Source organism: Heterobasidion irregulare (genome assembly GCF_000320585.1).
Source record: "Heterobasidion irregulare TC 32-1 unplaced genomic scaffold scaffold_02, whole genome shotgun sequence".
Taxonomy (NCBI): Eukaryota; Fungi; Basidiomycota; class Agaricomycetes; order Russulales; family Bondarzewiaceae; genus Heterobasidion; species Heterobasidion irregulare.
The window spans coordinates 770,429-797,634 of record NW_009258198.1 but is presented as its reverse complement, the minus strand read 5'-3'; the positions used below and the strand labels follow the sequence as shown (position 1 = coordinate 797,634).

At 46.0% G+C, this 27,206-nt stretch overlaps 8 protein-coding genes across 8 annotated transcripts; 6 read left to right on the top strand and 2 right to left on the bottom strand.

Annotated features, from left to right (window-relative positions):
* Nucleotides 1-246: 246 nt before the first annotated feature.
* HETIRDRAFT_101007 (uncharacterized protein) lies at nucleotides 247-910 on the top strand (the record flags this gene model as incomplete). Its single annotated transcript, XM_009543876.1, has 2 exons — nucleotides 247-800; nucleotides 886-910. The coding sequence occupies 2 exons, from the start codon at nucleotides 247-249 to the stop codon at nucleotides 908-910; spliced, it is 579 nt and encodes a 192-aa protein (XP_009542171.1).
* Nucleotides 911-7,941: 7,031 nt separating this feature from the next.
* HETIRDRAFT_407432 (uncharacterized protein) lies at nucleotides 7,942-8,689 on the bottom strand. The gene is made up of 2 exons (XM_009543875.1): nucleotides 8,308-8,689; nucleotides 7,942-8,260 (listed from the first exon to the last, which is right to left on the bottom strand). The coding sequence occupies exons 1-2, from the start codon at nucleotides 8,448-8,450 to the stop codon at nucleotides 8,131-8,133; spliced, it is 273 nt and encodes a 90-aa protein (XP_009542170.1). The 5' UTR covers nucleotides 8,451-8,689; the 3' UTR covers nucleotides 7,942-8,130.
* HETIRDRAFT_310745 (uncharacterized protein) lies at nucleotides 8,609-9,085 on the top strand (the record flags this gene model as incomplete). The annotated part of the gene is made up of 2 exons (XM_009543874.1): nucleotides 8,609-8,825; nucleotides 8,880-9,085. 2 exons carry the CDS (start codon nucleotides 8,609-8,611, stop codon nucleotides 9,083-9,085), a joined length of 423 nt encoding a protein of 140 aa, XP_009542169.1.
* Nucleotides 9,086-9,368: 283 nt separating this feature from the next.
* HETIRDRAFT_61042 (uncharacterized protein) lies at nucleotides 9,369-11,173 on the bottom strand (the record flags this gene model as incomplete). Its single annotated transcript, XM_009543567.1, has 6 exons — nucleotides 9,369-9,452; nucleotides 9,517-10,016; nucleotides 10,090-10,237; nucleotides 10,293-10,803; nucleotides 10,863-10,973; nucleotides 11,029-11,173. 5 exons carry the CDS (start codon nucleotides 11,171-11,173, stop codon nucleotides 9,603-9,605), a joined length of 1,329 nt encoding a protein of 442 aa, XP_009541862.1. The 3' UTR covers nucleotides 9,369-9,452; nucleotides 9,517-9,602.
* Nucleotides 11,174-11,816: 643 nt separating this feature from the next.
* On the top strand, nucleotides 11,817-12,971 carry HETIRDRAFT_379225 (uncharacterized protein; the record flags this gene model as incomplete). The annotated part of the gene is made up of 4 exons (XM_009543873.1): nucleotides 11,817-11,970; nucleotides 12,047-12,254; nucleotides 12,453-12,638; nucleotides 12,709-12,971. 4 exons carry the CDS (start codon nucleotides 11,817-11,819, stop codon nucleotides 12,935-12,937), a joined length of 777 nt encoding a protein of 258 aa, XP_009542168.1. The 3' UTR covers nucleotides 12,938-12,971.
* A 10,450-nt stretch (nucleotides 12,972-23,421) lies between these two features.
* Nucleotides 23,422-24,645, top strand: HETIRDRAFT_308973 (uncharacterized protein; the record flags this gene model as incomplete). The annotated part of the gene is made up of 1 exon (XM_009543872.1): nucleotides 23,422-24,645. One exon carries the CDS (start codon nucleotides 23,422-23,424, stop codon nucleotides 24,643-24,645), a length of 1,224 nt encoding a protein of 407 aa, XP_009542167.1.
* Nucleotides 24,646-24,722: 77 nt separating this feature from the next.
* On the top strand, nucleotides 24,723-25,772 carry HETIRDRAFT_230253 (uncharacterized protein; the record flags this gene model as incomplete). Its single annotated transcript, XM_009543871.1, has 1 exon — nucleotides 24,723-25,772. A coding segment is annotated over one exon (1,050 nt), but the record flags the coding sequence as incomplete, so codon positions are not given.
* Nucleotides 25,773-25,913: 141 nt separating this feature from the next.
* Nucleotides 25,914-26,117, top strand: HETIRDRAFT_311135 (uncharacterized protein; the record flags this gene model as incomplete). The annotated part of the gene is made up of 1 exon (XM_009543870.1): nucleotides 25,914-26,117. A coding segment is annotated over one exon (204 nt), but the record flags the coding sequence as incomplete, so codon positions are not given.
* Between the last annotated feature and the right edge of the window lie 1,089 nt (nucleotides 26,118-27,206).

The following is a 27,206-nucleotide window of genomic DNA, read 5'->3' as shown; positions in this document are numbered from 1 at the left end:
GTAGAACAATTACACACATAGATGACGCCGGGGACGATCAACGTTTTCATTCTATAGGAGCGCGCATGGAGGCGTAATGAGAAAGGGCAGCCTGCTGAGCTGAGAAAGTTGACCGTTGAAAGTGCATACCGTTCGCTTCCTCTTTCTCTACACTTGCTCCTTTGTTTTGCGCGCATCGCCGCACGCCATCAATGCCTTCGCTTTTCCTTTCTTTACCACCCTCGTTGCCATCGTCTCGCACTTCGGATGGATGCGGATAGAAAGCTGAATCGCTCAGTCTTTTTCGGAGAACTCTGCTCGTGGTCGACGTCGTCCAGCCCCGGCAGCGCCCTCCAAGGAACGAACAGCAAATCGACGACGTCCACCTACAGGGTGGAGAACCCCACCGGTGAGCCAGTCCCCGAGGCTGTACCGCAGTTCTTCGGAGGGCTCTCAACGGCGACACCTAGGAAAGAAGAAGAAAACACGCAAAAGCGCAAGAGTGCAAACCCCCACGTCTGCGAAGAGTGCAACTTGTGGCTGTCGTGCGCGTCCGACATGGCCCGTCACAAGGCCAGCCGCGACCACGGAAACCCTGCAAAGTTCAAATGCGGCGATTGTGGAGCCCTCTTCTTCCGGAAGGATGCAGTCTACCGCCACAAGAGGGACCACTGTATGTCCAGGAACAGGCGCAACGGCGACGACCATGGCGACGGCCGCCGCGACGGTCCCTCGCAGGACCCGGGGCGCGACATTCCAGAGGGCGGCGGAGGAGGTATGGGGCCCATGGGGGGTCGGATGTTCAGCTGGCAGAGCCGAAGGTGCCTACCATTCCTGGGACCTTCGGTCCCGGGTTTCAGAACAGAAGTTAATAAGCGATTTGTGAGCTTTCCTTCCATCCTCCAGCGTCAAGATTGGCCAGAATGGCTGACCGGCGAGAGACTGGTCTAATAGACTAGTAGACAATAGACGATAGGACCAGGGGATATTAGACTTTGGGAGCTTATCTCATCCATTCTGCGCCGCCACGTCACCCCGCGTCCCGCTCCTCCGGCGCTGGGGTCCGCTGTTTGATGTAATAGTAGACCATCTGGAAAACCACCCCCTTATATTAAGCTCTAATTAGCTCTATTTATGCATAATTAAGAATGATTAGGATTAGACATTTTTAGCTTACCCCCTCTCTAAACCTGTTCTAATTAGACATAATTTTCCTAAATTAGGAATTATTAGGATTGATTATAACTTGAAATTTCGGAAAATTCATAATAAATCAAGCATCACAGTTCTCATAGCCTTCTTATAGAGTCACGTCTATTAGAGCACTAGTTAAATACCTAAACACAGAATATACCTTATAACAAACTTGCCTTCTGCCAGAGTTGAACCAACAACCTCATATATACAAGCACCTAGGACAGATGCTCTAAGCCACTAAGCCACAAGGTCTAATATATAAATTTGGTAATCTAAATAAGTAGACATAATATGGGCAACCTCAACATCTCTGATTTTATTCAACATTTATCTTTCCTCTCTCTTATAAATAAATAGGTCAATAAATACCTAAAAAGTCAGGTCTTTCAGGATTTAGTTTAAACACCAGCTAAGAAGATAATAAACCAATGTAAAATAAATAATACACTTTATATAGGATAAAAATAAATTATGGCACTTATACAATTTGGACTGAGAATGTGTAAAACTATGATTGAGTATAATATTCAATGGGACTCTACTAGTATAGACAATGCTACCTGAATTTGCAAATTTGATCAAAAACATGATTATGAATAATCAAGATCCAATAAGAGAGAGGGGTTTTCCAAATAGCCACTAGTGAGGTAGAGGGTGGGGACAAGAGTATATGTATGGCATATCTATATATAAATAAGCACAAGATTGTTGGAGGTGATCTTGATATGCTTAATGCATATATTTCCTATATGGCAGGCAAATATATCATTCTGGCACCACATACCAATATGACTGTCTTTTCCACAGCCTAATAGCTAGAGGAAAACACCAAGTTTGAGCATCTTCTGTATAACAAGGCAATAAACAATATAATAGTGCTAAAAATTGTAATATCAATAGTAATGATGATTGTGTGCTACACAAGACAGTATTAACCACTGTACTAATAGACAAGGTCTATAAGGCTGCATATAGCATATCCCTAAGTCCAACCCACATGTTGTGTCCTATAATGACCAATAGCAGGCATTGGCTAACAATGACAACTTTAATGATCATGTGTGCAAGGACAAGGTACCAAGGTCTTCATAACCTCTTGTGGCAGCTGCCAAGCTGCCAACAAAGTGGCTGGGGGCATCAATGCACATTTCTCTCTTTCTATATCCTTTGTAAAGGCAGCTGGAAAATCAGCAAAAGAGCTACAAGATAATAGTATAGGCATATATGAAGAAGAGTAATATGCTGAAATAGTATAGAATGTGCCACATCTTTACCATCTCACTGATAGAGCAGTAGTACTTACTATTTCCTACTAATAATTAAAGACTTCTTAGTATAGAATTAGTGCTAATATCATGAAATTAGAAACCAATCCAATGCTCACAATGTGTTGCTCCCAATTAGGAAATTAGACACTTTTATATGCTATTAACACTTTTAGATACTTTTAGACACTATTAGATATAATCTGGAGCTAATACAAGGGGGTGGTTTTCCAGATGTAAAAAGACTAGAACAACTATGAAAAGAAATGAAAGCCACCCTGCAGAAATCTAGGTCATTGTCAGTTAGGTGGGCCATGATCCCATAGGAGGAGCTCAGATCCTTTATCTCTATAACGCACTCCCACCCAGCATTGAGGTCCTCTTGAATAAGCAGGATGGTTGCCTTTGGGATGAGCACACAATTTGTGAAGTCAAATGCAGGTACCATACTGATCTTCTATTTGACAGAGAGGTTGAACAAGGCTATTAAGCTCTAATATATTATTTCCTTCCCCTTGAGTCCATAGCTACAGAACAATGTATGATTAGAAACTAGCACAAAGAATAATGAAATAGCAACACACTATCCAGTCCCTGTAGCCTTGAAAGATCCATATTCCCCTTCAACCCCAAATGCAGAGTCACTCCTTATTGCTGCTAGCAACCTCATAAGATTGTGAAAGAATAAACTTACAGTCGGGTCCAATATTATCAAGCACAGCACAATGAAATTATTGACAATACAATGGGGCATAAAGGTGAAGTCGATGTTTGGCCTGCTTGGTATGGTATCTAGTCCCGAAGCCTGGAGCTCGAGCTTATGGCGCTTGCAATGCTCACCAGTCCTGTGATGGGGATGAACCTTCTGATGAAGGGGGTTTGGGAGGCAGTGGTGATTGATGGGACCTTGAAAGTGATGGCAGCTGCCCAAATATCCCTTCTCCTTCACAGACAAGATCAGAAGCCTTCCATTTTAATCCAGCTTGAGCACTTGGGTGAGAACGCATGAACAGCTCATTGTGGACATCAAGCACTGGCCCAAGCGACGAGAGGGCATGGCAATTTTAATCTGATGCCCTAAATAGAGTCCCAGACTGATGAAATTGCGGCACTGATGAGACTTGTTTTGCTTTGCCATAGGTTGGGTTTAGACAGTGAGGGCTAGGAAAGCTGAACAGCCTCTCCCCTACTGTGGAAGGGCTATAAATTGGTGCAAATGATCAGTGTGCTGTATCCACATAGGTGTTCTCGGAGACCGCCGTATCATGCCAGCAAGTACTCCATTCCAATTAGCAGATATTGGTGAAGCAGCACATATGCATTTAGGTATGTCCTGATAGCTTGATGCATCATCTTCAGATGGCATTCGATATTTCTTTCCTTTATGCAAAGACATCTTCTTGACCCTCACAATTTTCTCTCCTAGCTGTGGACAATTGTTGAGCCTTGGGCCATCAATCCCATTAAGAAGCATGTAATACAACAATGTTTCATTAGCTTGCACTTGATATGGCTAGTCAATGGGGAAGCAATCCTAACAATCACATTTGGCATTATATATCTCAACATTTGATGGATGTGCCAAGTCAGAATTTATCATAATCCCTTCCAAAAGATTAGGATAGTCCTTGAAATAAAGGAATGGGAAAGATTTAAGGGAGACGGGGTATCCAATCAGGCAGCGGCCATTCTGTCCCAATTGTAAGTACTATTGCCTTATTCACAATTTATGAACTATGCTCACCTCCTTCCATATTATTACTATTATACTCTGCCACACTTGTGCCTGTGCCTCAAGATTCATCTGCTTCCTTTTGGCAGCGCCATCTTTAGCATCTGCTACTGCATGCAGTTTTGTAACCCATTCCAAAGGTGTCTTCTGCTAAAGCAATGAGATTGGCTGTGCATAGCCAGAAGCAGAAGGTCCTGTGCTCAATGTAGATGGACCAATTTCTAATGTCAGCTGGGTGGTCTGCAATATAGCTGGTATTGCTTGTGTTTGTTCAGCTGTAGCATTGTCTGGAAAAACACCCCCTTGTATTAGCTTCAGATTATATCTAATAGTGTCTAAAAGTATCTAAAAGTGTTAATAGCATATAAAAGTGTCTAATTTCCTAATTGGGAGCAACACATTGTGAGCATTGGATTGGTTTCTAATTTCATGATATTAGCACTAATTCTATACTAAGAAGTCTTTAATTATTAGTAGGAAATAGTAAGTACTACTGCTCTATCAGTGAGATGGTAAAGATGTGGCACATTCTATACTATTTCAGCATATTACTCTTCTTCATATATGCCTATACTATTATCTTGTAGCTCTTTTGCTGATTTTCCAGCTGCCTTTACAAAGGATATAGAAAGAGAGAAATGTGCATTGATGCCCCCAGCCACTTTGTTGGCAGCTTGGCAGCTGCCACAAGAGGTTATGAAGACCTTGGTACCTTGTCCTTGCACACATGATCATTAAAGTTGTCATTGTTAGCCAATGCCTGCTATTGGTCATTATAGGACACAACATGTGGGTTGGACTTAGGGATATGCTATATGCAGCCTTATAGACCTTGTCTATTAGTACAGTGGTTAATACTGTCTTGTGTAGCACACAATCATCATTACTATTGATATTACAATTTTTAGCACTATTATATTGTTTATTGCCTTGTTATACAGAAGATGCTCAAACTTGGTGTTTTCCTCTAGCTATTAGGCTGTGGAAAAGACAGTCATATTGGTATGTGGTGCCAGAATGATATATTTGCCTGCCATATAGGAAATATATGCATTAAGCATATCAAGATCACCTCCAACAATCTTGTGCTTATTTATATATAGATATGCCATACATATACTCTTGTCCCCACCCTCTACCTCACTAGTGGCTATTTGGAAAACCCCTCTCTCTTATTGGATCTTGATTATTCATAATCATGTTTTTGATCAAATTTGCAAATTCAGGTAGCATTGTCTATACTAGTAGAGTCCCATTGAATATTATACTCAATCATAGTTTTACACATTCTCAGTCCAAATTGTATAAGTGCCATAATTTATTTTTATCCTATATAAAGTGTATTATTTATTTTACATTGGTTTATTATCTTCTTAGCTGGTGTTTAAACTAAATCCTGAAAGACCTGACTTTTTAGGTATTTATTGACCTATTTATTTATAAGAGAGAGGAAAGATAAATGTTGAATAAAATCAGAGATGTTGAGGTTGCCCATATTATGTCTACTTATTTAGATTACCAAATTTATATATTAGACCTTGTAGCTTAGTGGCTTAGAGCATCTGTCCCAGGTGCTTGTATATATGAGGTTGTTGGTTCAACTCTGGCAGAAGGCAAGTTTGTTATAAGGTATATTCTGTGTTTAGGTATTTAACTAGTGCTCTAATAGACATGACTCTATAAGAAGGCTATGAAAACACTGATGATTGATTTATTATTATTTTTCCGAAATTTCAAGTTATAATCAATCCTAATAATTCCTAATTTAGGAAAATTATGTCTAATTAGAACAGGTTTAGAGAGGGGGTAAGCTAAAAATGTCTAATCCTAATCATTCTTAATTATGCATAAATAGAGCTAATTAGAGCTTAATACAAGGGAGTGGTTTTCCAGATGCACTTTGCAACGAACTGGCGATAGCTGTAGGACTGCAATGCCTTTTCCTTTTGCCTCATGGTCTGAGGTTCTGTTGCTGATCATTTTGCAGGTTCCCCAAATAGCTTATGTAGAAACTCGCCAAGACTCTAATCTGCATCTCAGATTGCTGCCAAGATGTCCTCCAGCTTTTCTTCATCAAACATCGCTTTTTATAGGCATGAGTCTTTTGTTTAAGCTTGGCCAAGCCTGCTATATTTGATGCAGGGACCACATTTGCCAGGGGGACTGCGTTGTGATATGGGGGTTGATATATGGCATAGTAGGGCATGGACATTTTGTTGTGACTCTTGTGGAATGGGGATGCACGTTATGTGGCAGTCAACTGTTTTTCATTGCAGCTCAATCTCTTGTTGCTCGTTATGATAATCATGCTGACCACTTCGTAGATAATATGACACATAATAATTATTAAGCACGGCAGGGTTCGGCATGGGCTCTCAAACCCTTGAGCGCGCTCGGCTATCGCCGAAATCGGTACTACCTGCAAGGCCCCAACATTTGGAAGCAGACCTTAACACAGAACGACTGCAATCTTCTGTGTTGGTCAGCAACGGAGACTAACGTTTTGTCAGTTTTGCTGATGCTATGCCGGCACCTCAGCAGCGAGCAGTCAAATCATACGAGGTTCAATTCCTCTTATATATTACCTGGACAGCCTCTTTGCGAGGTAGTTGATACCGTTTATTACTTCGTGCAGCTTTGTTGTACAGTTTGCCAGGCTCTATGACCCTTTCAATATCTATCGTTTCTTGCATCCTTCTTCGCTCTCAAACACTTCTGGCATGCCACGACTTTGAAGTCTGAATCAGACTAGGCGACGCAATCATTTTCTGCATCTTAATCTTGACGGCTGACCGTCAGGGCTCGGCGATGACCAGACCAGCGACTCATCCCCCAGCTCTGTGCTCATTCGCTGCTCACTCACTGCACTCTTCAGTCTAGACTGCCTCGGTCTGGAACAATCTCTGCTCCAGAAAGGTATAAATCCCTCCTCGCTCACCCTTCTTTCCTTCAAGGGACGTTCTTTTGAACCACCTTCTGAGATACCGCGCTCTTGCCCAGTATTTCTGACACACCCATCATGCGCTCCCCAGTGCCACCCACCCACACCCACACACCCATTCATATTTCACTAACGGTCTCCGAGAAGGTCCAAGTAGAGCGCAGGTGGTTCGCAGTCAGCCTCAGTTCCAAGGCCGGCCCCATCACCGTCTGCGCCCTCGATGCCCACCGTCCCGAGGCGGCCTTCTCCGCAGCATACCCCATTTCTTTGCAGCTCTTCGGATTCAACAAAATTCAAGCGGCGATGGCCAGCATTGCACGCACAGAGAGGATGATCCGGCGCCGGTTCACTCGTGAGTATGCTTCTCTCTTGTCCTCCATTGATCTTGTCCAGGTGCCCGAGGCGATGCCGGTGGTTGAAGTGGAGGCTGTGGTCGAGGTCGAGGCTGAGGCTGAGGCGAGGGTTGAGAACGATGTGGTGACTGTCGAATTGATGGAGCAGGTCGAGGCGGTTGCTGCAGTTGAGAAAATGGATGGTAAGGACGCTGTTGCGGGCGAGGAGGCTGTTGTGAACGAGGTGCAGTGTGTCAAGCCGGAGGAGTCGCCGCAAGGTAAAGGGACGGAACAGCAGACCCGATCCAGGAACAGCGACACGGACGACCTATTCTGGACCACCGACGCCCTACAGCGACGGGCGACACCCGACAGGTCTCCCAAAGGGAGTTTCTTGATGGGGTTGGAAAGGCTACACGACCAGGCCGATTTCGAACCTGACGACCCGTACAGCACAGGACGTAAGCCCAAAGCACGATCCCGGCGAATGGCGATAATCCGCGTCAAGCCCATCCAAACCGGCTCTGTTCGACGATGGGTCGTCAGTGTGTTCGTGCCATCATTCAATCACAGCAAGAATGTCCTGGTGCGCTCTCTATGTTACTAAGAACTGCTGACGGACCGGGATACTGACGACGATGGGCAGGGCGGCGGAATGCGTCTTCTTTTCTCTCGGACTGTCGATCAATATCCCCGGCCTCGGGTTCCGTAACGGTCGCTGGCAAGAGTCGTCCAAGTTTCGCCTCGACTGCTTATGGTATAGTATCTTTTTCCATTCTTTAGCGCGGAGGTGTTGGGTGGATTTTCAATCGGACTGGGGTAAGTATTAGAAGACGAACGCAAATATGGAAAGAATCTGACCTGGTGCGTCTCTCGCCCATTTGATCAACTGTGACGATACCGACGCCATGAGTAGGACCATGAAATGTGTCTTCTCTTGTTCCGGACTGTCGTTGGATCCCCCCGGCCGGGGATTCGGTAACCGTCTCGGGCAGGAGCTGCATGTCATGGATCGCCCTGCACGGCCGCAGTATAGTATATGGTTTTGTTCTCTTTCAGGACCCATCGAAGTGAGTGTTCGGGGACGAAGGCTATGGAAGCAAGACTTGGTGCGTATTGAACTTCATCTAGTTACCGTTGACGACGCTGACGTCCACCAGCGATGACCAGGGCCACAAAATGCGTCTTCTCTTGTCTCGGACTGTCATTGGATCTCCCCGGCCGGGGATTCGGTGACCGCCATGGACAAGAGCTGTATGTTATGGATCGCCCTGCAAGGTCCCGGTATAGTATAGCTTTTCTTTCTTCTCTCAAATGGACCCGAACGCATGCCAGAGGGGGTAAGTATCGGGGGACGAAGGCTACGGAAGCATGGCCTGGTGCGTAACTTAGTTTATCCAATTACCGCTCACGACATTGACGTTCGCCGGCAGAGATCAAGGGCACGAAATGCGCCTTCTTTTGTCTCGGACTGTCGTTGGATCTCCCCGGCCGGGGATTCGGTAACCGTCATAGACAAGAGCCGCACGTCATGGATCGCCCACCGTCAGTCAAATGTAACTTGGAGTACAGCCCGGTGAGCCTCCCAGCCCATCGAATATCAAGCGTCGTACTCACACGCGAGATGTCGGACGGTTGAACAGGACCACCCACCACCCTTCTGTTATCTTTGCTTGCCGCTGGGTACCTCTGGCCCGGGGACTCGGTTTCAGGAATGGGTGAGAGCGAGACGTGATGACGTTTGTTCAGGTTTCTCTCCAGGGATCAACCCGCCGCAGAAAGACGCTCAACAGCGAACGGGTCCGTCTCGTCCGAGACGAGTATACAGCTATGTTCCACGATTTCTGATTTTAGAAACATCTTGCTGACTTGGGGGCGTGATCTGACCCGCCCCCGGTGAGTTCTTCATTGTCCTTCTGCCTCTCATCAATGAATACTGATTTCCCTACATCCTTGCGCAGGTCCTTCGACGGAGTCGAGGCAATGTAGTATGTACCTTGCTTCCCCTAAGTATGGAGGGTGTGTTGTAGCTTTACTTCGGTTTGGCTGAGTAGATACCGGCCCACTCACGACTGCTCGATGAGTATCGCGTCCCAATATATATATATATTGCCAAAGCAGATACGCCACACTCAGAATTGATCGCCACGTCTCCGCTACTCCGTTTTCGCGCTGCCCTTCTTCGCGCTTCTGTCGTCTCCTGCGAGCCAAAGCGCCGAGAACAGCAAAAAGCCCACGCTCGTGCTGATGGCCCCCGCATAGTACGGCCACGCGGCGCTCAAGAAGCGCGGGTACCCATCATGGCGCGGCGGGACGACGGGCACGGTCGTCGAGCTGGCGAGGAACGTCCAGCCGTGGCGCTTGAAGTCGACGACGAACTTGAACACACCATGCCGGTCGGGCGCGCGGAACGTGACGGAGTATTTTCCAGGTACGCCAGGGACGGCGGGCAGCGCGGTGCGGATGTGCGGGTCAAGCATGGTGAACTCGAGCTGCAGATCGGTGAGGCCGGAGTAGGGCTCCCAGGTGGATGTCTCGGCGCTGTATTGGGACACGTAGGCGTCGTAGACCTGAGGAGGCGAGGCGAGGATAAGTATCGTTGATATGCGAAATAGGGACAATTTGGAGTCGTGGTGGGCTTACGATTTGGTCCTTGATCGTGTAATGCTCGCGGGGCTCCGTCTCATTCAAAAGATGGTGTGCGGTGCTGTCTATTCTGAGGACGAGCTTCTCCTGGAACGTCCAAGCCGTGATATCCTTTGCAAATTGTTCGTTGCCGGACTTGACACCCCTACATCCCAGGTAAGCAATCCGCACGACAAGATACAATTAAGTGGTCCACCTACTTGGAAATCTCTTTCGTTGTGAACTCGTTTGAGAACAGCTCGACGCCCCCAGCCCACATCGCGCGCGACCCGTCGCGCGTCTGGAAGCCAGTGACGACACCGAGCGCGCTGCCGGCCCAGAAGCCCTCGCCGCCCTTCTCCGCCGCCTCGACGAGCGTATCCGCGGCCGAGTCCGCAGTCGAGTCCGCAGCAAAACTTTCCGCCGGCGCCTTGAGGACGGGAAACAGGAGCGGGTTGTTTCCGAACGCATGGGGCACGCCGGAGAACCAGATAGGCGCGGTTTGCGGGGTGAGGATGGGGTGCGGCGGGACGGGGATAGGAATGGTGGTGACGTTGGTGCTGCGTTCTGGGAAATGCGAAACGAGCGGGGTGCCGGGTGGGGGTAGAATGAGGGAGAATTCAGAGGCTAGGGAGGTGAAAAGGGATTGTTTGGGGGAGAGAGCAATGAGGAGATTGGTTTTAGAGGAGAGCAGCGTGATGAGGGATTGGGGGGTGATGTCCTGCGCGAATGCTGCTCGCAAAGAGGTATAGGCACGTAGTACGACGCGTAGACAGTCTAGAAACACCTACTTTTGGTATCCGGGGCGAACAGGATGACGTGTGCGAAGGAGGGTATATCATCCTGGATGAGACGAGGGGTTTCGTCCATTGGAGCACGGAATGTCAGGTCGTATCCCTGTTCTGACGTGAAGTTAGCATACAAGGCAGACTCAAACAAACGTGAAGTGAGCCTCACTTTTAAGACCACCAAAAAATATTGAGAAATCCTCTCTCTTTAAGCTCGGCTGGAGGACGACGAGGACAGAGTTGCCAGTGCTCGACCTGCCTTGTGCCAGCGCAGCAAAGCCCAGCAGCAGGAGTGAACAGAGTGAGTGCAGCATGGTGAGTGAGTTGTGTGCTGGTTCAATACCAGGGAGGAGGGAGGATGATGTGCTGCAGCTGCTCCAAGTTCCACGTCAATGAGCGTTGTCTATTTTTAGACGACGCTGCGCTGAACCGCGTCGTGTCCTGTGACCGTGACGCTCATCTCGCACCTCAGAAAATCCGAAAAAATTCTTTCATCATTAAAACTTGGCCCCTTTGATTCAATACTATCTCATTTGGATTCTAGGATTTTCAATAGCGAGCGAATGAGCTTGAGGAGACCTAGTCACTCGATTTTAACAGCCAGAGGGTCACGCACGTCACAGATATCTCCAATGTCCAGCCCTCGGCATCCAGCGGCAATCTCAGGCCAGACAATGTCTCTCGACGGCAAAATCTAGAATCGCTACGAGAGTCGGCACCAGTCCGCTTTCTTTTCTTCATGCATGTCGAGTGAATAGCTCGCAATTCATTGCACGATCACAGACTGCCGCCGCTCTGCCGTTTGTCTTATGAAGCCCGAGAGACATCGGTGTCCAACGGCAGACAAGCCGCATAAACTCCGCCGAGGCCGGCGGTCACATATCCTGTTTATTTGGGTATTTATCTACGCTTCGTCTGACGTTTCTCCTCGCATCTCTCCACGTCCTCGCCGCAAAAATGGCTGTGACCGATGAGCTCGAATACCTCAAGTCGCTGGTCGCACAGCTCAATCAGAAAATAAGCACGCTCGAGGCAAAGACAAAGACCGCCGCGCCCTCGAGGACGCCAGCCAGCCAGCTTCGCACAATCCTCATTGGGCCCCCAGGCGCTGGTACGTTGTGTCTGCTCGCAGCCCGTCGTGTGCTGTAGCATTGTTGTGCTCATTGCTGTGCGTTGTGTGCATGTAGGCAAGGGCACCCAGGCTCCCCGCATCCGCGACCAGTTTTGCGTCTGCCATCTCGCGACCGGTGACATGTTGCGCGAGCAGGTCAACCAGAAGACGAAGCTCGGCGTCGAAGCCAAGAAGATCATGGACGCGGGCGGTCTCGTCAGCGACGACATCATGGTGGGCATAATCAAGGATCAGCTGGAGAACAACGAGGCGTGCAAGAACGGGTACGTGTCAGGACGTCTTGCATTCCCTTTTCATTTTGCGACCATCCATCGTCCATCGCTGCATACACCACACGTGCTTGGGCGACTCCACCTCAAACCCTGAGGCCGCTCGGCGCACACACCCGATTTCACCCGTCTCCTGCTCCCCTCCTGCCCCGCATCGTCTCACAAACACGTGTTAACTCATGTCGTTCCCAGCTTTGTCTTGGACGGTTTCCCGCGCACAGTCCCGCAGGCCGAGAAGCTTGATTCGATGCTGTTCGAGCGCAAGGAGAAGCTCGACTCGGTCGTGCAGCTCGAGATCCCCGACGAGCTGCTCATCTCTCGAATCACTGGTCGTCTGATTCATCCTGCCAGCGGGCGCACCTACCACAGGGAGTTCCAGTGCGTCACAAACCCCTTTGGCTCTGTGTCTGAACCTCAGTCACGAACCCCTTCGTTTCGTCTTCTCTAGCCCACCAAAGAAGGCCATGACCGACGACGTCACCGGCGAGCCACTCATCCAGCGCTCGGACGACAACGTCGAGACGCTCACCAAGCGTCTCAAGTCATTCCACTCCCAAACTACGCCCGTCGTGCAGTACTACAAGAACAAGGGCCTTTGGCACCGGATCGACGCCGCCCAGTCGCCCTCGGTCGTTTGGGACAACCTCCGGAAGGTGTTCATCGCCAAGCCGCAGTGACTGGCGTGCTTATATATAGATTACTCACGTTTGGGTTATTTAATCAAAAACTGTAGACTTGTTCATATCGTGTTGTTGCCCTGTTCGTGGCGATATCTCCGAGCTTAAGACCCTTTCGATGGGACTTATGTGAGTGATCCGCGGGCAGTGCAAGGCGGTGCAGTTCTCAGATGGGAAGAGATCGAAGGCATGGATGGTGAAGAAAAACTCGCAGATGACGTTCATGCCTTCAGTTCTGGCTGCTAACTAGAGTTGGGGTGTCCGCGGGAGTAATTTGCGAGATGTGCTCAGGCACAGTGAGGCCAGTATGAACATAGCATACAACATCTATTGGCAGTCTGGCACACTACTACGAATTAACTTCAAGCTCTGAGCTGACAGAGTAGATAGTGGACATAACAGAAGGCTTCAAGTCTAGATACTAGCCAGCACACTGCATAATGATTGAAGTCTATTTAACTAGATCTAGGAGCAATCAAACATAGCAGTAATACATTTGTTTGAGCAGAATTAGCTTGTGCCATAGAAGCACAGAGGTTTCTTCAAGGATATGAGGTTTCCAAATAATCAGAATCTTTAGATGATATACAGCATGTTAGTTATCATAACTGAAAGGCAAAATACGAGTGCTCACATTCTACATTGGCTGCCATTGGATCTCAATGCTTTGAACCTTCAATTCAGGGTCCACTTTTTGGGAATTATTAGGATGCCATGGGTACTTTCTACAGCAATCACAGGCATTTGTTGAGATTGCCTATTCCTATAGAGTCCCACATATCCTAGACAAAATAGGCCATTACCTATAAGATTGATAGATAGATCAGGAACCAAGAACTGATACTAATATATGTGCTTGATATCTGTACTTCTGATAATAGGCCCTTCAGCTTTGGGTGTGTCAGTTCAAGTTGGGCCAACTTTTAGTCTCTGTCTACCTCTATTTCAAAGATTAATAGCATTCGGGCCAACTTTTAGTCTCTGTCTACCTCTATTTCAAAGATTAATAGCATGATGCCTTATATCTATTGTCATCACACTACAAAATATAGACATTGTGTATGTACTTAGTCATCTGGAAAAACATCCTCTCTTAATTAGATCTAATTATTCAAAATGCTAATCTAAGCTAATTAGAATATATTATCTGTAATCAACTTTATAATCAAATTCCATAAGTAAAGGTGACATTGTTTATACTATTATAGTCCTATTGGTATCTACAACCCAATTACAATTTTACACATTCCAAATCTAAATTATGTAAATGCTACAATCTTATTTTTATGGTATTCATTATTTTCTATTGGTTTACTACATTATTGTCTAGTGCCTAAATTCAAATATCAAAAGCCCTGATTTTTAGGGTTGACTCCTTTATATATAAAATAGATAAAAGATAAATATATAAGAGAATCAGAAATATTAAGATTGCCTTATTTATATCAACATATTTAGATTACTGGGTAAATAACTTAGACCTTGTAGCTTAGTAGTTTAGGGCATTAGCCTAGGATATGTAGGCATAAGATTATTGGTTTAATTCTGGTAATGGGCAAGTTTATAATAAGGTGTGACTTTGGTTTGATTAGTAAGCTCTATAGATACTCTATAATTAAAGGTGTGGTAATAGTAGAGAAACCATAAAACTGGGTTGGTTAATATTTTTCCAAAAATCCATATAATAAATTAGCTTTAATTAGTTCTAATTTGACCTTATAATTTTAGGATTAGAAGGGGGTAAGCTAAAAATCCTTGATAGTAATTAGCAAAAATCTAGCTAGATTTAGGCTTAACTATGGTTAATTTGATATAGAGCTTTTCCCTAATATATTTATTGGAGTATGGAAGAGTTCTAAATTCTCACAAACATAATAAGAATCTAGTTCTTTTGCCACTTGGATAGTGATCAATCTAGCCCTGATAGACCCTAAAGCCCAAGCATGATTCCTTAAGGCATGTAGTATTATGAACCACTTACTATATCTTTCTTGCTTTACCACAATCCATATAAGAACACGTAGGACCTTTCTCCTGACTATGACTTGTGTTCCCGATCCATTGTTACTTGGTCTGTGCTCTTACCTGTATATATTTATAGCAGCTGTGGTGCAGCAGGGAAGCCTTAGGCTATCCACTTCTGTCCAATCTAGGAACTGCTATTAACCAGTCATCTCTGATTCAAAGGCATTGGTCTAATCAGCCCCAAACCCTTCACATCTATCATTCTCATCATCTGTTATGATCATGACTTATTAGGCCCTAACAGTGGTCTATACCGATAGAATCATCACAAATATCAAGCAGCCTCATGGGCTGAGGCATACAACAAGGTACAGATAATAACCTTGGTCATCCACTCCCAGCGGATCACCAATTGCTGGTTGAGTATCATGAGCCTTTATTGCAATGGGCATCTTTTCCCGCCTTACAAACTACTCACATACAGGGCATGGAGCTCCTAGTTTTTCCTGGCCAGAAGGAGACAAATGAAGGAGCAAGAGTAGTCAGTCTGAGAAAGCCAACTTGGGAGAATACCCTATGGATACATATATGGGATTCTCACACCCTCTTTTTTAAAGTAGTATAAAAGGCCTATAGAATAGGCTAAGGATCTCTAGTCTATTCTCTTCATTCAGTGCAGTCCTCCCACTGCACTTTCACTGCAATACATCTCTGGCTCCTGTACTATGTGTATAGTCGAGACTATTGTTCTACTCTTCCTCTATGAGTGACCTAGGGAAGAGCCTCCTACTCTTGGGGCTACCAAACGAGCAGCTCATAACACTAGAATAGACTCTTCTGCCCCTACCTTGCTTACACTAGCTTGCTGCCACACTCTCTCTCATAACCTTGCTTGGTGAGGATATAGACCCCTATTAAGGGAGTGTTACTGCATACACCCTAGAGCAAGACCTAGGCTGAGAATATCCACCTAGCACTAGACACATAAATAACCAACTTCATTATAATAATCACCCTATCTGGAACAAAGGAGTCCATTGGCTCTATAAAGACACCAATACAATTGCTCCATCAATCTACAATAACTGCTCATACTGAAATAGGCATTATTACTTCACCTTTGATAATGGTGATATGCTAGAGGTGGCTCTAAGTGCCGAGCACAACACCAAAACAACCTCTAATGCAGAGGTGCTAGAGCTAGTATCTGATACACAAGGAATTGTTAGTGAGGACTTTAGAAATTGATGGCACACTGAGAAGCAGCAAGGAGTGTGAGATTATAGTGCCTGAACGGTTTTGGGACTGCCCCGAACACCGACTGAACATTTGGTTGGTTGTGTTGGGGATTTTGGTCAGTAACGAGAAGGTAGTGTCGCGACCGACAACTACGTGCTTCAAGAGCCACATGGGACTCTGACAATATACAAGGGAGGACGAGGGGTACGAGCGAAGAGACAAGTATGAATGCAAACAAGGCCGAACGACAAGGATGACAAGTTTTCGGGAGTTGACAAAGACAATCTCAATGGTTGAGACAAGTGTGAATGAGCTCTGAACTGTGGGGTGTGAAAGCTGGTTTATTCCAGAGTTGTATGTAGGGTTTTATTGTAAACAGCACCCCTAAGTAAAATATCAAATATGAAATGAGAGTAAATGTTGAATGGGCGCCAAGCCTTAGCAATTAGGGAAGATAAGAAGGTAGGTGAGATGTTCATATGGGTTCCGAAGGTGATAAGGTAAAAGTTAATCAGTGATGTTGAAATCCTAAATGTTCAGGATCTGTCGCCCAAGTGTAGGTAGTAGGAATAGGTGTTGGCAAGCCAATGACAATAAAGAAGAAGTAACGTATGACCAGGGTGGCCAAGTCATGGTGCAAGATTGCATTTGACCGACCATGTGGAAGTTAGGAAGATAAGTGATAAGGACCGACCGACTCATGGAGGACATCGGCCGATACAGAATACTGGCTCTGGTCTTGTAAACACCTATCGTAATACTCCTGTGTGGTCATGGTAAGTACGTGAAGTGTGGGCAAACTGACCCAAGTGCTGCCAAATGTCCTTTGGAGGGTTGCAGTTGATCGGGTAGGGACCAACCATGTTCAGTGCAAGTCGGCATCTTTGGTACTTGTCTAGTGCTGTTTGGTATCTCCCCAAAGCTTCCCAAATACCTCCCTTGGACCCTAGCACGGGTGTATGCTCATCAATAGAACAGAGGAAGAACATATTTAGAACAAAACAGAGAACTGTTGGAATCCCACACCCTGGTACAGAGACCTAGCACTGGTAATCCCCGATGACTCAGAGCAAGAGGAACCAGCCTCCCAATCAGACTCTGACTCATCACCAAACCAAACACCAATCAACACCCAAAACCAACCACTCGCTGACATGTTGGGACAAGCTTCGACTTCTACAAATGTCCCTTCCATAACAGCACAACCCAGAAGAGGAAAAGTCAAACTCCTAGACAACTACACAGGCAACCACATTGAATCCCAGAAATTCATGCTCCAATATCCTTCTTTTTGCAGCAGAGTCCAACTGGTACAAGACCAATTAGGACAAAATATTCCTGGTGCTCTCATGCATGAGATATGGCATGGCAGGAGCTTGGGTAGAGAACTTCCTCTTTAAAACAGTAAGAGTGGATCCTCTCATTGATCTAGGAACTTGGGCAAACTTTTTAGCAAAGTTCAAGCTATAATTCAGGGAAACAGGCAAGACCAATAAAGCACGAAGTGTGCTTATGGCTTTCTCCCAAGGAAGAATGATGGTTGACAAGTACTCTAACCAATTCATTCTCATTGCCGCCAATGCCAACATCTCCAATAAGGAGCAAGTCCCCTACTTCCAATGTGGGTTAGACCCATGCATTATGGACAAAATCCACAATAAGGAAGTTCAACCAAAGGACAACATCCAAGATTGGATTAATACCACCTGCAAAATAGATGGATGGCTTAGAGCCAGAAGCACTCAAAAGGCCATCCTCGCCAACTCCACCTCCTTTTGAAGCAAATTCCTGAATCATTTTCGCATCCAACCCTCTCCCCGCTATAACTCCACAACCGCTCCTTTCAAAATGAATAACCAAATTGTCAACATGGATATTGATGCCACAAGAAAACAAAACACTGAAAGTCAAAAAAGGAAATTTGATGGCAAGCAATCCCCCTCATGTTCTAACTGTAGAAAGCCAGGGCACACTAGTGCTGACTGCTGGTTCCCTCACATAGGTATTTAACCAGTTCAAGGAAACTTGAAGGGATGCATGGGTAAAGCAGGGAGAAGAAATCATACAGTTGATTTGGAAGGAGAAGACAATGCACCTGCTATGGGAAACCAAGCAAGAGTATATTGAGGAGTGGAAATGAAGGATGCTCATTGCAACTACCAGCAGGTACCATAACCTGGTCCTTCGGTGGAACATCCACACCCTACCTCATCCAGATGACCCTCAACAAACTATCAGTGACACATCATGTCACCTGATGGACAATGAGAGAACAGAAATGTCAGTCATACTGCTCAAATCGGAGCAGTGCACAGAGAATTAGAGGTGGATGAGCAAAGAGAAGTAGTCATGGGGTTTGCAGAGCATTTTTCTTGACTTCTCCTTCACCAGCAAAGGAGAGAGGTCAAGCAAGGCCTGAGTTTGACGCAAACAAGTGTATTCACATTGGAGCAATAAATGATCATATCATCACTCCTATTCACTTGAATGTGACAATATCAAACTGGACCCAATATGCTAGAGTGAAGGCAACCATTGATTTGGCATGCAAAGGGATTATAGTAAACAAAACATGGGTCAAGAAACACTGCTTCCCCACTTACTCGCTAAATCACCCAATCTGCATCTGTAATGTCAATGACATGATTAACAAAGCAGGTCTTATCTGGTCAGCACTGGATGTGAGCCTTAAAATTTGGGATATACATAGACAAACACATATGGAACACGTTCAAATGTTCATTTCCAATCTGGGGAAAGATGACCTCATCCTAGGAACAGATTGGCTGAAATACCACAATCCTTCCATTGAGTGGAGGCAACGTGAAGTACACTTTGATCAGTGTCCCCAGAAATGCCAGTAACCACACAGGTTCACTAGGGCAAGGGAAAAACCACCAAACCTCAGTCGGCTAATGCACAAGGAACTGCGTCACAAACCATGGATTAACGAGCATAAGAAACAGCACCTTGAACACCTCTGAAGGATATTGAAGGATGTTGGACTCAGCAATGACAGTGGAATGTTTGGTATCCAACTACAAGCTTACCTCAAGAAGAAATGGCTCCTATGGGACATAAGGAAATATGCGGAAGAGAAACAATGCACTTAAGCAAAACTCAAGCCATCTCTTCCACCAGACAGAGAAGGACCTGACCTCCCAGGTAAACCCTCAGGAACAATTGCCATAAAGGAACCAGTAATCTGGAAATTGGCCGCAGAACTATCAAGATTTGCCAGCTTTGACCAAGACCTGGAAGATGATATCTTCGTCACCAACTTGAAGAAAAGGGTCCCCAAGGTGCATCACAAATATTTGGACATTTTCAGTGAAAAAAAATTGCAAAGACTCCCAGAACACACTTACTGGGACCATGCCATCGATCTGAAACCCATGTTCAAACCTCAGGTGCCCAAAATCTACACCTTAAGCCCCGAGAAGCATGACAAATTAGGGAAATTCATCAAGGAACACCTCATCAGAGAAACCATCCATCAGTCCACTTCACAAACTGCAGCCCTATTTTTCTTCATAAGAAAGAAAAATGGAAAGCTATGCCCAGTACAGGACTACCGCCATATAAATTTGCACACCATCCTGAATGTTTGCCCCCTTCCTTTAATCCAAGAACTATTGGATATAATAAAAGGGGCCACCATTTTTAGCAAACTGGATGTGCAATGGGGATACAACCATCTGGAAAACCACCCCCTTGTATTAGCTCCAGATTATATCTAATAGTGTCTAAAAGTATCTAAAAGTGCTAATAGTATCTAAAAGTGTCTAATTTCCTAATTGGGAGCAACACATTGTGAGCATTGGATTGGTTTCTAATTTCATGATATTAGCACTAATTCTATACTAAGAAGTCTTTAATTAGCAGTAGAAAGTAGTAAGTACTACTGCTCTATCAGTGAGAAGGTAAAGATGTGGCACATTCTATACTATTTCAGCATATTACTCTTCTTCATATATGCCTATACCATTATCTTGTAGCTCTTTTGCTGACTTTCCGGCTGCCTTTACAAGGGATATAGAAAGAGAGAAATGTGCATTGATGCCCTCAGCCACTTTGTTGGCAGCTTGGCAGCTGCCACAAGAGGCTATGAAGACCTAGGTACCTTGTCCTTGCACACATGATCATTAAAGTTGTCATTGTTAGCCAATGCCTACTACTGGTCATTATAGGACACAACATGTGGGTTGGACTTAGGGATATGCTATATGCAGCCTTATAGACCTTGTCTATTAGTACAGTGGTTAATACTGTCTTGTGTAGCACACAATCATCATTACTATTGATATTACAATTTTTAGCACTATTATATTGTTTATTGCCTTGTTATACAGAAGATGCTCAAACTTGGTGTTTTCCTCTAGCTATTAGGCTGTGGAAAAGACAGTCATATTGGTATGTGGTGCCAGAATGATATATTTGCCTGCCATATAGGAAATATATGCATTATGCATATCAAGATCACCTCCAACAATCTTGTGCTTATTTATATATAGGCATGCCATACATATACTCTTATCCCCACCCTCTACCTCACTAGTGGCTATTTGGAAAACCCCTCTCTCTTATTGGATCTTGATTATTCATAATCATGTTTTTGATCAAATTTGCAAATTCAGGTAGCATTGTTTATACTAGTAGAGTCCCATTGAATATTATACTCAATCATAGTTTTACACATTCTCAGTCCAAATTGTATAAGTGCCATAATTTATTTTTATCCTATATAAAGTGTATTATCTATTTTATATTGGTTTATTATCTTCTTAGCTGGTGTTTAAACTAAATCCTGAAAGACCTGACTTTTTAGGTATTTATTGACCTATTTATTTATAAGAGAGAGGAAAGATAAATGTTGAATAAAATCAGAGATGTTGAGGTTGCCCATATTATGTCTACTTATTTAGATTACCAAATTTATATATTAGACCTTGTAGCTTAGTGGCTTAGAGCATCTGTCCCGGGTGCTTGTATACATGAGGTTGTTGGTTCATCTCTGGCAAAAGGCAAGTTTGTTATAAGGTATATTCTGTGTTTAGGTAAACTAGTGCTCTAATAGATATGACTCTGTAAGAAGGCTATGAGAACTGTGATGCTTGATTTATTATGAATTTTCCGAAATTTCAAGTTATAATCAATCCTAATAATTCCTAATTTAGGAAAATTATGTCTAATTTGAACAGGTTTAGAGGGGGGGTAAGTTAAAAATGTCTAATCCTAATCTTTCATAATTTAGTATAGTAGAGCATCAATTATAGCTAATTAGAGCTTAATACAAGGGAGTGGTTTTCCAGATGATGAAGATATCAAACTGGGACTATAACGCTGGAGCAAAAGCAACCATTGACTCGGCATGCGAAGGAGTCATAGTAAATGAGACTTGGGTCAAGAGACATCGTTTCCCCACCTATGCACTCAACAACCCCATTTGTGTCTGGAATGTTGATAATACCATTAACAAAGCAGGTCTCATCCGATCCACCCTGGATGTGAACCTCAAAATTTGGGACATTTGTGGACAAATGCACACTGAGCATGTCCAGATGTTTATCTCCAATCTAGGGAAGGACAATCTTATCCTAGGAACAGATTGGCTGAAATACCACAACCCCTCCATTGAATGGAGGCGACATGAAGTACAATTTCATCGGTGCCCCCAAAAATGCCACCAACCACATGGATTTACTAGGGCAAGGGAAGAACTGCAGAATAATAGGCGGTTACTGAACATGGAGCCATGGCATAAACCATGGATCAGCGAGCACAAAAAACAGTGCCTAGAATACCTCCAAAGGATATCAGAAGATATTGGACTCCATGACCACAGTGGAACATTTAGTGTCCAACTACGAGCCTACCTTAAAGGAAATGGCTCTTACGGGACATAAAAAAATATGCAGAAGAGAAACGATGGGCCCAATTCAAGCCATCTCTTTCACCAAATAGGGGAGAACCTGACCTCCTAGATAAACCCTCAGGAAAACAGGCCACAAGGGAACCAGTCATTCGGAAACTGGCCCCCGAACCTTCAGGATTTGCTAGCTTTGACCAGGACTTGGAAGATGAAATTGTCATCACCAATCTAAAAGAAAGAGTCCCCAAGGCACACCACCAATTCTTGGACATTTTCAGCGAACAAAAGTCACAGGGACTCCCGGAACATATTTATTGGGACCACGCTATTTGTTATGATCACGTTCTGTCGGGCCTTAACGGCGGTCTATACCAACACGATCATCACAAATATCACGCGGCCTCACAGGTTGAGGCGTACACCAAGGTACAGATATTAACCTTGGTCATCCACTCCCAACGGATCACCTTATCGTTGGTCGAGTATCACGGGCCTATTGTATTAGCGGGCATGGAACGCCGCCTTATAAATTACTCACACGCAGGGCATGAACCTCCTAGTCTTTCCTGGCCGGAAGGAGACGAACGGAGAAGCACAAGAGTAGTCGTTATTGAGAGAGACGACTTAGAGAATACCTACAGATACATATTCGGTATTCTCACGCCCTACTTCCTAAAGTAGTATAAAAGGCCCATAGAGTAGGCTGAGGTTCTTCAGTCTATTCTCTTCGTTCACTGTGGTCTTCCTACCACAGCACGCTCATCCACTGTAGCCTTCCTACTACAGTCTTCATTGCTATATCGCAATACACTTCTGGCTCCTGTGCTACAAGTACAGTCGAGACCACCGTTCCACACATCCTCCACGAGTGACCTAGGGAAGAACCTCCTACTCTTGGGGTTACCGACGAGCAGTCGTAACACTAGAATAGACTCTTCTGCCCCTACCTTGCTCGCACTAGCTTGCTGCCACACTCTCTCTCATAACCTTGCTCAGTGGGGATATAGACCCCCATCGAGAAAGTGTTACTGCATACACTCTGGAGCAAGACCTAGGCCAGGAATACCCACCCGGCACTAGACTTATCAATAACCAACTCCGTCACAACAATCGCCCTATCCGGCGCGAAGGGGACTTCTGGGTCTACAAAGACAATAACGGAACTGCCCCTCCGAATTACGATAACTGCTCATACCGAAACGGGCGTTATTACTTCACACTTGAAGACGGAACAGAAGAAGAGGATATTTGGAACGAAACAGAAGCTCAGTGGGAACTAGCCCCACAATACAGGGAACCAGCGCCGGTAATCCCCGAAGACTCGGAGCAAGAGGAAACAACCTCGGAATCAGACTCCGACTCACCAGACCAAACACCGATCAACACCCGAAACGAACCACTCGCCGAAATGTCGGGACAAGCTTCGACTTCTACAAACACCCCTTCCGCGACAGTACAACCCGGAAGAGGAAAAGTCAAACTCCCAGACAACTACACAGGCAACCGCATTGAATCCCAGAAATTCATGCTCCAATGCCTCCTTCTTTTTGCAGCAGAATCCGATCGGTACAAGACCGATCAAGACAAAATATCCCTTGTGCTCTCATGCATGAGATATGGCACGGCAGGAGCTTGGGCGGAAAACTTTCTCCTAAAATCAGTAGGAGTGGACCCTCCCACCGATCTAGGCACCTGGAAGGATTTCCTAGCAAAATTCAAGCTACAGTTTAGGGAGACGGGCAAGACCGACAAAGCGCGAAGCGCACTCATGGCCTTCTCCCAAGGACGAATGACGGTTGATGAATACTCCAACCAATTCATTCTCATCGCCGCCGATGCCGACATCTCCGATAAAGAGCAGGTCCCTTACTTCCAATGCGGGTTAGACCCGCGGGTCATGGACAAAATATACGACAAGGAAGTCCAGCCAAAGGATACCATTCAGGACTGGATCAATACAGCCTGCGAAATAGATGGACGGCTGCGAGCCAGAACAGCTCAAAAAGCCATCCTCGCCAACTCCACCTCCTTTCGAAGCGATTATCTGAATCGTTTTCATAACCAAATCTCTTCCCGCTACAATTCCACAAACGCCCCTCGTAGAATGAACAACCAAGTCGTTGACATGGACATTGACGCGACACGCAAGCGCAATGCCCTTAGCCAAAAGCGGAAATATGACGGCAAGCCTCCAAGCGCCTGTTACCATTGCGGAAAAACAGGACACTGGAATACTGACTGCCCGTCACGACGCAGAGGCGTTCAACCGACTCGAGGAAACTCGAAGAGACGCATGGGCACGACAGGGAGAGGAAACCGCGCGGTTGATTTGGAAGGAGAAGACGACGCACCCGCTATGGGAAACCAAGCGGGAATATATCGAGGAATGGAGACAGAGGATGTTCATCGCAACAACCAGCGGGTACCACAACCTGGTCCTTCGATGGAACGTCCTCACTCTACCCCATCTGGACGACCCCAGACGAACCATGGGCAGCACACTATGCTACCTAACGGACGACGGGGAGACGGAGGCGTCAGTCATTCTGCTCGAATCGGAGCAGTGCTCGGAGAATTAGGAGAAGATGAAGCCAGAGAAGTAATCTTGGGACACGCGGAGCGTTTTTCCTGACCTCTCCCTCACCAGCGAAGGAGAGAGGTCAAGGACGACCCGAGTTTGATGCCCGCACTTGTATTCGTATCGGAGCAATGAACGACCGTATCATCACCCCCATACGCCTAAACGTGAAAGTATCAAACAGGAGTCAAAACGCTGGAGCAAAGGCAACCATCGACTCGGCCTGCGAAGGGGTTATAGTAAACGAAACTTGGGTCAAGAGACATCGTTTCCCCACCTATACACTCAACAACCCCATTCGCGTCCGGAACGTCGATGACACCATTAACAAAGCAGGTCTCATCCGATCCGCCTTGGATGTGAACCTCACCATTCGGGACATCAGTGGACGAACGCATACCGAGCGCGTCCAGATGTTTATCTCCAATCTAGGGAAAGACGACCTTATCCTGGGAACAGATTGGTTGAAATACCACGATCCCTCCATCGAATGGAGGCGACGTGAAGTGCACTTTGATCGGTGCCCCCAGAAATGCCAGCAACCATATGGGTTCACTAGGGCAAGGGAAGAACCGCCATACAGTAGGCGGTTATCAAACGTGGAGCCACGGCACAAACCACGCATCAATGAGCGCGAAAAACAGCGCCTCGAACATCTCCGAAGACTATCAGAAGATGTAGGACTCCGCAATCACAGCGGAACGTTTGGTGTCCGACTACGAGCATACCTCAAAAGGAAATGGCTCCTAAAGGACATAAGGAAATACGCAGAAGAGAAACGAAAGGCTCAAGACAAGCCATCTCTTTCACCAAATGTGGGAGAACCTGATCTCCCAGACAAACCCTCAGGAAAACAGGCTATAGAGGAACCAGTTATTCGGAAACTGGCTCCCGAACCGTCAGGATTTGCCAGCTTCGACCAGGACTTAGAGGACGAAATCGTCGTCACCAACCTAAAGGAAAGAGTCCCCAAGGCGCATCACGAATATTTGGACATCTTTAGCGAACGAAAGTCGCAGCGGCTCCCAGAGCACACTTACTGGGATCACGCCATAGATTTGAAACCGACTTTCAAACCTCAAGTGCCAAAAATCTACGCCTTGAGCCCCGAGAAACACGATGAACTAGGGAAATTCATCAAGGAACACCTCACTCGGGGGACCATCCGTCGATCCACCTCACAAACAGCAGCCCCATTTTTCTTCATAGGAAAGAAGGATGGAAAACTGCGCCCGGTACAGGACTACCGTCATTTGAACTCGTACACCATCCCAAATGTGTGCCCCCTTCCACTAATCCAAGAACTATTGGACGTAATCAAAGGGGCCACCATTTTCAGCAAATTGGACGTACGATGGGGATACAACAATATACGAATCAAAAAAGGCGACGAGTGGAAAGCCGCTTTCATCACTCCGCTGGGCTCTTATGAACCCACAGTGATGTTCTTCGGCCTCACCAACTCACCAGCCACCTTCCAGGCCATGATGAACATGATTTTCAGAGAACTCATCACAGCCCGGTGATGAGCATGCACCCGCGCTAGGGTCCGAGGGAGGTATTCGGGAAGCTTTGGGGAGATACCGAACAGCGCTCGACAAGTACCGAAGACGCCGACTTTTACCGAACACGGTCGGTCTCTACCCGACCGACGACAAGCCACCGAAGGACGTTCGGCAGCACTTGGGTCAGTTTGCCCACACTTCACGTACTTACCATGACCGCATAGGAGTGTTACGATAAGTGTTTACGAGATCGGAGCCAGTATTCCGTATCGGCCGATGTCCTCCGTGAGTCGGTCGGTCCTTATTGCTTATCTTCCTGACTTCCGCATGGTCGGTCAAACGCGATCTTGCACCATTGCTTGGCCACCCTGGTCGTACAATACCTCTTCTTTATTTTCATTGGCTCTCCAACGCCTGTTCCTGCTACCTACGCTCGGGCGACGGATCCCGAACGTTCGGGATTTCGACATCACTGATTACCTTTTACCTTATCACCTTCGGAACCCATATGGACATCTCACCTACCTTCTTATCTTCTCTGATCGCTGGGGCTTGGCGCCCATTCGACATCTACTCTCATTTCGGGTTCGATATTTTACTTAGGGGCGCTGTTTACTATAAAAACCTACATACAACTCTGGAATAAACCAGCTTTCGCACCCCACAGTTCAGAGCTCATTCGCACTCGTCTCAACCATCAAAATCGTCTTCATCGACTCCCGAAAACTTGTCATCCTCGTTGTTCGGCCTCATTCGCGTTCGTACTCGTCTCTTCGCTCGTACCCCCATCCTCCCTCGTCTATTGTCAGAGTCCCGTGTGGCTCTTGAAGCACGTAGTTGTCGGTCGCGACACTACCTTCTCGTTACCGACCGAATCCCCGACACGACCGACCGAACGTTCGGTCGGTGTTCGGCGCAGTCCCGAAACCGTTCGGGCGCTATAATCTCATACTCCCCGTTGCTTCTCAGTACGCCATCGATTTCTAAAGTCATCACTAACAATTCCTTGTGTATTAGATACTAGCTCCAGCACCCCCTGCATTAGAGGTTGTTTTGGTGTTGTGCCCGGCACTTAGAGCCACCTCTAGCGTATCATTTTGGAGCCCACCG

Coding starts and splice junctions, on each gene's coding strand:
- HETIRDRAFT_407432 (XM_009543875.1), bottom strand. CDS start 8,450: ATGCAGCTCCTGCCCGAGACGGTTACCGAATCCCCGGCCGGGGGGATC. Junction 8,261..8,307: donor ATGGGCGAGAGACGCACCAG/GTCAGATTCTTT, acceptor TACTTACCCCAG/TCCGATTGAAAATCCACCCA.